The sequence below is a fragment of the Pongo abelii genome, chromosome 7 (genome assembly GCF_028885655.2).
Source record: "Pongo abelii isolate AG06213 chromosome 7, NHGRI_mPonAbe1-v2.0_pri, whole genome shotgun sequence".
Lineage (NCBI taxonomy): Eukaryota > Metazoa > Chordata > Mammalia > Primates > Hominidae > Pongo > Pongo abelii.
Window position 1 is genome coordinate 14,870,606 of NC_071992.2, and position 12,015 is coordinate 14,882,620.

The 12,015-nt window shown below is 35.9% G+C and overlaps 1 protein-coding gene across 5 annotated transcripts in view; it reads right to left on the reverse strand.

Annotated features, from left to right (window-relative positions):
• The window catches only part of DLC1 (DLC1 Rho GTPase activating protein), a 524,846-nt gene that overhangs the window by 119,007 nt on the left and 393,824 nt on the right, over positions 1-12,015 (reverse strand). The window contains exon 2 of one of the 5 annotated variants that reach the window (XM_063726516.1): positions 11,088-11,777. The exons of the other annotated variants lie outside the window; for them this stretch is intronic. Within the exon in view, the coding sequence (XP_063582586.1) occupies positions 11,626-11,777 (152 nt within the window). The 3' untranslated portion in view covers positions 11,088-11,625. Of the gene's footprint in view, positions 1-11,087; positions 11,778-12,015 lie in introns of those variants that run through there. 5 annotated transcript variants of the gene reach the window in all.

Genomic DNA, 12,015 nt, shown 5'->3' on the forward strand with positions numbered 1-12,015 from the left:
CTGTTCAATTACTCACTAGTTTCTACATTTTCTATTTTAGGTTGGAAGATGCTGGAGAAAACTCAGCATTAAGTGTCGATAATTACCATGATTTTTTAACAAATGTTTATTTGAATGATTTCTTTTTTTCAACCAATACCTGGGCTACTCAGCCAAAATAATGAATAGGGAATTTCAGTGGGAAATTAGTAACAGAAAAGGGAAATAAGACGTAACAGGAAGTATCTAGATTTCTTCTATGGGTTTTAGAATTCTGTTGGAGATGAGTATTTCTAACCCTGGAAAGTTACCAAAAATGAAATGAAGATTGAATTTCCTATGAATAGGAAGAAGTTGAAGAAAACCTGGAGATTGCGCAATCCTGTCTGAACTATGCATCTGGTGACACGTTTGGACAGAAGTGTTTTGATAGGCTAGTTTCCCACCCTCTCTTCTTGTCAGTTTTCTTCTATGAATGTCCTCCCCCTCCCTCTGTGGTGTATTTGGTTGTAAACATAGGCTTTTAGTTTTTAAGGCAAATATTCCTCAGGATTATGGACAGAAGAGGAAATTCTCTTTAAAATAGCTTTGTGATACGATTCTTGTCTTTTACATGCAATAAACCTTTTGGGAAACAGAACAGAATGGATGGAAAATACCATGATAGGAAAAGAGCTCTATAGTTTCACCTTAATTTTAGATCAATTCTCTTCATTGGAAGTGTCATTTATGGTTTTTGCTGACTCACTTCCCTGCCATTGCTATTACCCTGGAGGGAGACACCATGACAAGCCATGCACAGACTTCATAGCATTAGTAACTTCTTGGGTCTTTGATGTGTTTTGTGTCAACAGAATCATTGTAGTACTCATGGTGTGTGCTGTTGGGGTCAGAGGTGACTATGAAGAAAGTCTTGAAGTTTGGAAGGACAAAAATGCTCAGGGGGAAAGAAGACTGTTCTGTTAAGGAAAATATTACTGTCAAGCCAGAAATATTCCTGAAGTCTTCATTAGGTCTAGTAATCTCCAAGGATTAAGATGACGGGACCCACGGTTGGATGACCTCTGTTGGATGTGCTAATACATAGAGGCTGAGTGGGCTGGATGGGTGGAAAACAGAGAGACGCAGTGCAGCACCAAACTCTGAAAAGAGCAGCTGTCTTTACAATGCTTATTCACTTTCAGTTACCTGCCGGCCAACGTAATGAGAACCCCTATCATAGGTGAAGGTTAAGTACACTATTTCCCTTAGACTTTAAAGTCCGCTTTAGTATTTTGCTGATGAGTATTAATGAGCAAGGCTTAAATTTCAGATTTTAAGAAATCTTTTTATCTAAAAATAAATAATTGTGGATGGAGACAGTTTCAGGGTAATTTCAACTCTTTTACTTCATACACACACACAGAGTCATAGGTTTTAGAAGCAATAAAATATTTTATTGAGCTAAAGTCATGGCTATTTCATTTCATTATGAGTAAGATACTTTACAAATAAAATAAATCATTGGCAAATAAAATGCAGTATTTTAATGATCTGAAAACATAACATCTTTTTAAATAGGCACTAGGTATTTTGCAGATTTCACCAATTACTTGTCACACTATGGTTGGAAATTCTGAACCATTCCATTCATTTATTAACTCAGCCAGAAAACTGTTTTTAAATATTTATGGGAATGCTTATGGTCAAATTCCTTCATTGCCTTTACATATAACTAAGTGGAGAGAAAGCTTTTCAATCAGTTTCTGGTACAAGCACCTGTCTTACATTTTGCCCCATAACTGTAACTATGACACTAATTGGCTTGCTTCTTAACACCTTCTTGATCATACTGCCTGAATTTGGCCAGTCTTGCAACGTGGCATTTTACAATCCCATGTTAAAATGAGGCTAGTACAGACCAGATGGCATTATTGGGTGGTCACACTAGGAAAAAAAAATGCCAAAAAACTACATTGCAAATTTTGATTTTAGATAGGAAAATAGAGTTTATTTCAGTCTGCAGAACAGGCTAATAAATATCATTTGCACCCCTAAGAATAGCTGGTACTCACTCTAAGGCAGGGCTTCTGAAAATGGGGTCTGGTACCCCCGGCAATTGTGCAAGATGATCCATTGGAGAAAATATGACTACTATTTATATCTTATTTTTTAATTGAAGAATCAAATTAAGCTTTGCAAATATTTAATTTAAGTAGATTAATGCTGATTCCTACTTCATTCCACATGGCATGTGTCACCTATACTCAAAGTCTGCTAAGGGGAGATTATGGTTCCATGGCATAAATGAGTTGGCCAAGTCTCTCTCAATCATTCTTTTGCTTTCATCATTTACATAAGGGGGGGGGTCCAATCTTTTGGTTTCCCTGGGCCACATTGGAAGAAGAAGAATTGTCTTGGGTCACACATAAATTAGACTAACACTAATGATAGCTGATAAGCTAAAAAAAAAAATAGCAAAAAATTCTTCTAATATTTTAAGAAAGCTTAATGAATTTATGTTGGGCTGCATTTAAAGCTGTCTTGGGCTGCATGAAGTCCACAGGCTGTGGGTTGGACAAGCTTGATTTAAATGTTTCAAGTCATTTATGGATGAACATAAGTAGACATAAGAGAGTTTAAAGACATATTATCTCATTTGAAAGAAATTTGACTAAAATAATGCTAATAAGTCAAGACAAAGTGAAGAGCAAGAGACCATTGATATTTCTCTGAGTCCTATTAGGAGCTATTGATGTTTTGAAAATCTAATCACATTTGACAAAATTTCTGCCTCCACCTTCTCCCCCATGGAAGGATCAGGAAGACTATTAAAATATAGATATCCACTTACTCTTTTTCAAAGTGAACCTTGACCTAGAGGAAAATTGTGCCTTGAGATGTTAGCTAAGGATAGAGCAAAGTCATCACTGTTAGCAAGACATTTTAAATATATTCTGTGATTTCTCCTGTGATGTTTAGTTATGTAACACCCAATTAATGTTTAATGAAAAACTTCACTGAATAGCCAATGACCTAAAGACACATTGAGGAAACATGTTCATTTTGCCTTAGTAAAAATGGCTGAAAGAATCCTTGGAAAACAACGTGGTTACCAGGCTAAAGTACATTCCTTTGAATGTATTTTCTGGTAAAAACACAGTCAACATTGCAAAAGATCTGAATAAACAAGTTTTATAACAAATTATGTCACGTAAAAGGTTTGGAATATATAGTAAATGTAAGCACAGATGTTTCTAATAGGTCTTGGCTTATAGTATTTGCTAAATTTTGTTTCAATGATGGAATATGAACGATTGCCTTCCCCCTTTCATTATGAGCCACCAAAGGGAAGAAAGACCAATGAGGTGATGTCTCAACAGTAAATGGCTCCTTTAATAAATATAATATTTCATCTAAAAACTATAAATGTAACCACAGAAAGAATTCTAGGCTGTTTATGAAGATAGCATTGCAAAATTAATAGACGAGCTATTTTAGCAAAAAGTTAAAGCTAAAAGTGCACAAAATGCTATAGACTGACATTGATATTCTAATATTTTCATTTAAAAAAAACCCAAATTAGTAAAAAGTGAATTCTTTACAATATTTGAAATGAGGTAGGCAGTGGCCACAAACACCATTTGTTACCATACAGAGGTTTGCTGGTTATCTCAGAGCAAAGAACTGGAACAAGAGATTACTTACTCATTTTTTTTTTTTTTACAAAAAGCAAATAACTCAAATTTACTGACATTTCAGTGACGATAAGCAGTTGTCACTATTATGCTACTGAGAATACATTTTTTTAAACACTACATAATTTGTTTCTCCAAGATAAAGATGGCACTTAAACAATGAGTGAGCAAGTAAGTGCTTTATAAAAGAAGTTGTGTTATGTATAAATCATTCTAAAAATATTTTGGAAATGTGTATATTGTTATATGAATTTATTACTGAAAATGATGTGTATTTACTACCTATTAAAACTCTCATACAGAAATTTTAAAAATCTGAATACAGTTTTCCAATCCATTAAAATTTTTGACAAATTAATAATTGCACTTGTGGTAATTTCAAATATACGTATTCAAAATATAAAAATGTAATTTCCGATTTGTTTTCCAGACATCAAAGCATATATATTTACTAGTAAAATTTCAGTAGACTCCTTTGGGTTACTGTTAGGCTAGATGAAAATTTTACATCATGACTTAGTAAAAAAGTTGTATTTTGTCCGTTTGGAGTTACATGTTTTTTTCTACCTTCACGGCCTTTAAAATCAAGTATTAAACTGCAGTTTGAATCGATGTGCCTTCTTCTTTAGGCTAAGATTTAAAAAGCAGCTTCAAGCATATTCTGTCATGTTTTTTATCCTAAAAGTTATTCATTATAACATTTATAGAGAAAGTTTCTTTTGGCCCTATTAAAAAATAAACCTTATAAATAGACATTTTTTCATGTTTGCTTTACACCATATATTAGTGCAGTATTACATGAACATTATTTAGAGTAGTGGTTCTCAATTGGAGTGATCTTTCTCCCTAGGGGACATTTGGCAGTGTCTGGAGAGGTTTTGGCTGTCACACCTGGGGGAGGTACCGCCGACATACAGTTGGTAGAACCCAGGGATGCTGCTAATGTCCTATAATGTACAGTTCTCCATGACAAAGAATTATCTTGCCCAAAATGTCAATGGTGCCGAGGTTGAGAAACCATGCTTTAGTGATTATGATATACACAGCGTGTACTTGACAGTATTTTACTTACGTATACCCATTTTAAAACAGTTTGGAGGCCACTGTAAGTTATGACATTTGAGAAGCTGAATTACCAGTTGAGATTCTATTTGGTTCAAAGTGCAAAATGTCTAGTATTTGTTTTAATTCACCATAGTATTTTGATTTAAAATCCATCTTATGTTTAGCTCTGTGAATTATAAACCATGGGTTGACTAGAAAAGGACTTCTCAGTGAGCAATGTCACATGTATATATCTTTAAGGCTGGCTTTTGTTTTTGTTGTTGGTGTTAATGTTTTAAGGTACTAAACTGTTTAAAACATCAGGATTTCATGAGGTTATACATGTATACTGTCACAGAATTCAAGAAATTTAATAAAATGTGGACATGCAAATAAATTGCATGAAGCTTATTCATATCTTATTACCTATCAGTTTCTAGGCAGAGAAGGCCTAAATTTAGAAACACAGCTAAAGATTTTTGTTATCAGGCTCCTTGCCTCTATTTTGGCCAGTCTTCCCAAGAACATTATGAAGACAAAACAATTTTTATTATTTATCACTTCGTCTAATAGTAGAAACTATTAAATTTTACAAAAATGAAGCAAAATCACAGTATCAGTTTTAAAGGCTGCTACAGTTAGTCTTCCTTTCTTTGGTGCAGGGTTTTTAGATTAAAAGTTCTTCTTATGTGATATTTTATCGAACTTCTGCTTCCTTTCTGCAATGCCCAGAATTTCAGATCAACTATGAGTCATGACTTTGGAACAGTGACTTAAGGATTAAGTTATAAAATTAAAAAGATAATAGGTATTTCAATGTAGGACCAGAAACACACAACACACACACACACACACACACACACACACACACACACACACCCCTAATAAATGCTAAGAAGTAAGATAGTTTTACAAGCAATTCCTTAAAATTTGGAAGAGCTGATGATGTGAGAAAAATCAGAAAATGTTTCTATCAAAAGAGAAAAATGAATGGCCTAACATCTATTATTTGCAGCTTAAGTTGTGAAAATATCATTTATAATGTGTGATTAATTGTATTCCACACATGACTATTTTAGTTGATGTTATAGAATATGACGAATGTTAAAGAAGATGAAAATAAAACGAATGTTAAGAATAACTTAATGACTTTGATTTTTCTAACTCGATTCCTTCTAAAGCCTGTAGATTCCAGAAAAACAAATACTTCCTTGATGAAAAGATCTTTGGACTGGGGAACTGCTTTTTCACCAAGACTACAGAAACTGCTAATAATTCCTGTAGCTATTTGATATATATTGATGTATGATGTTCGTCTGTGACTATCAACCTATGTATCCTTATAAATCTATAGATAGATATCTATTAAGAGTCATCTCAAGATTTTTGAGAGTCCATGCAATCTTAATTTCCAGTACTGCATATAATTTTCACTATAAAAACATAATTCCTTTGGAGAGTTAGTGCAACTAGAGAACAATAACATCATGATGAGATACGGACACAGGAAAAGTAGCTAAGCTCACTCACTAGTGGATGACTTCTGCTCATCAGTCTCTCTGACAAAATCAAAGCTTACTTGAAATTATAGAATATGGTATTGCTCATAAATAGAAAAAATAGCAAAACCCTGTGATACAGTTTGGATGTTGTCCCTGCCCAAATCTCACGTTGAAATGTAATCGTCAATGTTGGAGGTGGGACCTGGTGGAGTGTTTGGGTCTTGGGGGTGGATTTCTCATGAAGGGTTTAACATCATCCTCTTGGTACTGTCTTCGCAATAGTCAATGAGTTCTTATGAGATCTGGCCGATTAAAGATGTATGGCACCTCCCTCCTGTCTCTCTTGCTGCTACTTCCACCATGTGAGATGCCTGCTCCCCCTTCACCTTCTGCCATGATTGTAAGCTTTCTGAGGCCTTCTCAGAAGCAGATGCTGGCGTTATGCTTTCTGTACAGCCTGCAGAACCAGGAGCCAATTAAACCTCTTTTCTTGCAAATTACCCAGTCTCTTTATAGGTATTTCTTTATAGCAATGCAAGGACAGCCTAACACACCCTGTAAATATTAAATATGAGAATGGCAAGTCTAGGCAATAAGCTAAAATCAGTTATGACCTTTGAAATATTAAGATTATGGTTGCTAAATTTTGGTGTTTGGTGTTGGTTACAGAGTAGAGAGGAAATGTTTTTTTCTTCCTCTTAAATTTCTATAGTTAAATGCTACCTACCGGAGCAAGGGTAGAAAAAATCGCAAACTTGTTGCCCATCTGTCAATACTGATTTCTTGCTAATTTCTTGCTTTTTTTTTTTTTAAATAGCTAACAAAACACAGCATATTCCAAAAGTTCTATCCTGTTCTTTTGTGCTTAGCAAATGTGGTTTCCCACCTCCACCCTCAATTCTGGGTATCTTTACTGTTTTAAGAAGACCAGAATATTTATTAAAGGGGGAAGATCAAAGATTACAGCACTGAATGACATCAACAATGTCATTGTCAACAAACTTTTTTTTTTTGGAATTTACAAAGCAATTTCTTTTTTTAATTTTTTAATTTTTATTTATTTTATTTTATTATTATACTTTAAGTTTTAGGGTACATGTGCACAATGTGCAGGTTAGTTACATATGTATACATGTGCCATGCTGGTGTGCTGCACCCATTAACTCGTCATTTAGCATTAGGTATATCTCTTAGTGCTATCCCTCCCCCCTCCCCCCAACAAACTTTTATTGGAGGCATTGTCATTGTCAATGTCAATGTCAACAAACTTTTACTGGAGACAAAAGTTTAGAAGAAATCAATTGAAGTATGCTAACCCTGCTAATAGGTGTAAAATTGCATCATAAAGGAAACAGAAGCAATAAGATTTGCTCTTTTATAGAGGTCTATCTTTCAAAAACCTTTCTATTGAAAATTCATTTACTACATTAAATCAATTTTAGAAATACTTTCTCTGACTTTTGGAAAGAAGAAAATTGATATTTTGTTATTGTAAGGCTGTTGGTCCTCATCAGTTATTTGGCACCTGGTGGTTCAATAGAACCGCTTTAGGTTTTCCACTTTTAGTGACTTGATAGTTAAATACATACTTTGACATCTTTTGAGGAAATTGATTTAGCCCTTATTATCTTCAGAATGAAAACCAAATAAAGCATTTGCTGTTCTTGCCGCTTTTAAGTCTCTTTCTCTGGTCTGAAGTTCTTCTGCCTTAAATAATCTATTAGTTTTAAATCATTTCATCTGTAGGAATAGAATGAAAATTTAAAATGAATAGAGTGTTAGTTTTCTCATTCTTCTAGACTTATAACTACTAAACAAATAAATAGGGGGGGTGAGGTAGGAGATGAGCAGGACTTGTTTTCAAGACCCTCCTGATCTAAATAGGATGTAGCAAAGAAAGTGCCTCAAACCAGCCAGGACTAGGAATTATTATGTATTTGCTTGAGATATGCCCACCAGTGCCATGACAGTTTATAAATGCCATGGCAATGACCTGGAAGTTACCTTATGTGGTTCTGGGAACTCCTTGCCCCATATCCCAGAAAGTTTGTGAATAATACACTTCTCATTTAGCATATAGTTAGGAGTGAGCATGAATATAGCTAGCCATCAATGCACAAGGGCTACTCTGTGCTACTTTGCCTAGGGGTATCCCCGCTCTGTCTGTGGAGCACCGTTTTGCTGTACACTGTTGCTCTAATGAACTTGCTTTCTTTCACTGTCAGCTCACACTTGCATTCTTTCCTGAGTGAAGCCAAGAACCCTCTGAGGCTGAGCCCCACCTTTGGGGTTCGCTTGCATCAGCTGGGTGTGGAGAAGAAAGAGAAGGAGAGCAATATCTTCTGTAGGGAACTTTTGAGGTAAATATTGGTCTCTTTCTAAAACTCCTTGCAAGCCACTGTACCAGTTATCAACAAATGCTAGTCATGTTTCCTCTATTAGATATAAAACACAATAATACCTTACCAGGATTTGGTAGGTGAAAATGTCAATTTCTTTTTCCTAATTCCTTTTAATTGAAACTATTTGTTACAGCATGATAACTATAAAGTAGAAATAAAAACTAGGCTGGAATTGAAAAGAAAACAAACCCCCAAACTGAGGAAGAGTAGTGGCTTTTTTTGGAAACATACATGAAATCCTGGCAGGTAAAATAACTGTGTATTGTATATGTTAGCATGCTAGAATGAAATTTTAACACAACTCCTATGTCAAATGTTGACAAACTAAAGCTGGTCAACAACGAGATTAAATAAATCATAACCAGGACATTAACACCCCATAGAAAAGGCATGCATGAAAGCAGCTGGTACTGTCCCTGATAGACAAAACAATGAGCACTGACCCCAGTTTCAACAAGTTATGGTATAAAAATGTAAACACTCCATAGAGAATTTCTTTGTTAAGAAATTTATGTTATGTTATTAAGTTTAAATTACAGAGGCTTCCATTCCTCTCAACAACATACATGGCTTTTTAAAAATATCAGGATGACCAACCAGCCATGATGGCCTTCCCAGCTTCCACAATTCCCTCTGCCCTATCTATATTCCTGATCTTCCCCTAGACTATGTTAGGTCCCTGTGTGCATACACATTTTAATGGCACACTGCTTTTGTTTTGTTTTGTTTTTGGAAGAATCAGGAATTACTCTCTGCTCTGCTAGTCATGAGGGCAGGGTTGCGTCTGCATTTATTGCTATGTCTCTAGTGCTTAGCATAATGCTTGACATGAGTGAATTCTTATTTGTTCATTTCATAAGACCATCTTTTTCTGCTTGTCTTGGTTTATACGGTTTTGGTATTGCTCTGGGCACTCATTATGCAACACAAAATTGATTTTCAAAATGTTAACTATAATGTGATAGTTTAATGTGAGAAAATAGGAAAAGATGAAATGGGTGACAAATGATTGCCCGTTTTTAATGATGGACTGCACACTATCATTGACGGTGCTTGTGCTTTCTCGAGTGGCTTTCTTAGAATAGTTCCAAGAACTTCAAACACGCCTTTAATCCTTCAGTTATCTCTGTGATATGTAAAGCATTTTCAATATCACCATATAACAGCTTGGGAGGCAGACAGGTCTGAAAAGCAGAAGTCCAGAAATGTTTTCCGTTTGACTAAATGTTTGTTTCTAGCTTAAGCTTTCGCTCATTTTCATTTGATCTCATCCAAATTTGCTTTACTGAAGGGCGCCATTTACATTTTTTATTTGTATCGCTTTCTGTTTGCTATTGTATAGACTTATAAATGGCTTAATTTTCTTTTGGAATCCTCACATCTCAAAAAGAGATGTTGAATGTAGTGGGAGTTTAAGACAGACATTAATGGACTGCTCTTCATTTTAGTCTCGCTCAAAGATAAAGTGAAAGACTTAATAAAAATTCTGCATGATAATATCAACATTAAATATCCATAGATAAGGAATTTACAGGCACTGAGAAAACAGAATTTTCTTCAGACATTATTTTTGGCTGTATGTAGCTCAGGAAAGCAAAATGACTACACAGATGTGTACATATACCTGGGCCCACTGTATAGAGGTGAACAATTGTGCATTACACAACTCTGTGGGCATTATTCTCACCTATAAGACACTTTACATCTTTGAAATATATAGAAATAACAACAGAAGCCTCTGCATTTCTACATACAGATTAAAGAATAATGTCTTCCTAAGTTAATCAGGACTCATCAGATTTTCAGTGAACCCATAAACTACAGAATCTTGAAAAGATGTTAGAAAATGATTGGTTTTAAATCCACAGATATACCATTTGAATATATATGCTATTTAAAAAACACTAATTAGTTGTTTTCTTGCGTGAATTAAATAAGAAACTTGAGAGGCTTTCATTTCCAGCGAAAGAAACCACATAGCAACTTCCTTTTCCCTGTTTGACGCCTCTTCAATAATGCGGTCTCATCTTTTATGTATCTTAGCCACGTCTGCTGTATGGACCCAACTGTACAATAAAATTTCAAACCAATGCTTAATGAGAATTTGGTAACTTGATGCGTTTCATAAGTGTTTATGTTATGTTTGTTTCCTTTTTTCATAAGTGTTTTGTTTATGTTATCTTTGTTTCCGTTTTATTTGGAGACAGGGTCTCCCTCTGTTGCCCAGCCTGGAGTGCAGTGGCGTGATCTCAGTTCACTGCAACCTCTGCCTTCCCAGATAAAGCGATTCTCATGCCTCAGCTTCCTGAATAGCTGGGATTACAGGCGCCCCCCCCGACCATGCCTGGCTAATTTTTGTATGTTTAGTAGAGATGGGGTTTCTCCATGTTGGCCAGGCCGCTCTCGAACTCTTGATCTCAAGGGATCCGTCCATTTCAGCCTCCCAAAGTGTTGGGATTACAGGTGTGAGCCACTGGGCCTGGCTGTTTGTTTGTTTTCTTTATAAGAAGATATATTCTGAGTACAATATCCCAGGGCTTCTCTTTCTCTTCTAAGTGAAGATTTCAAGTGTGGTACAGAACAAATTGCAAGTTGATGCAGAAAGTGAACAGACATTATGGATGGCTAGGAAATCCTCAGAATGGTTAAAGAGAGTGGAAAGTATGCAAAGGGAGTTTCTTCTAACCAGGGAGGGCATCCTTAAATGACCAATTTAGCATCCTTACATTGTTTCCCGGGTTCTTTAGGAAAGTTTCCCTTTTAGCTTTCGGGACCCTGTTGGCAGGCTTTGGAACCCACTCTCCTATTTGCTTTGTCTGAAGGACCTTGCAGCTTTGCACTGTCAAACATGACCTGTGGCCTATGCTGACTGTTGGTGTCTTAGGCTTCTCTTATCATTGGTGAAACTGGCATATTGTCACATCTTACTGAAGAGCTGCCCCCCGGCGTCAACCCCACCTTTTTTTTTGTGTGGCTGCCGGAGGAGATTGGAGTGCAGTGTTCTGCCAGGCACACACCCGCCTAGGCGATGTTTTCTTCTCCAGCAACATGGAAAAGCCTCTTTTGGGGAAAGGTGTAAGGAGACAAACCAATTGCCACTTCCAAGTTGGAAAGATTGGATCTCTTTGTGCTCTTATCTTCATCCACTTCCAACTTTACTGATTTTACCGCTGCTGGGTTCCGGGGGAGGTAAAAAGGAGAGGAGAAAATGATTGATTTGAGTGCTGGTGGCAATGAATCAGTGGCAATAGATGGGTCTCATGACAGGGCTTTTGTAAGCACCTTGGTCCACAACTGGGAATAAGATATTGTCAAACTCAGCACCACAAAATGCACACAGTGCCCATTTAACCACATAACCATCCAGGAGGAGTACACACACAATATGTGCCTCTTATTAATTCATTTGTT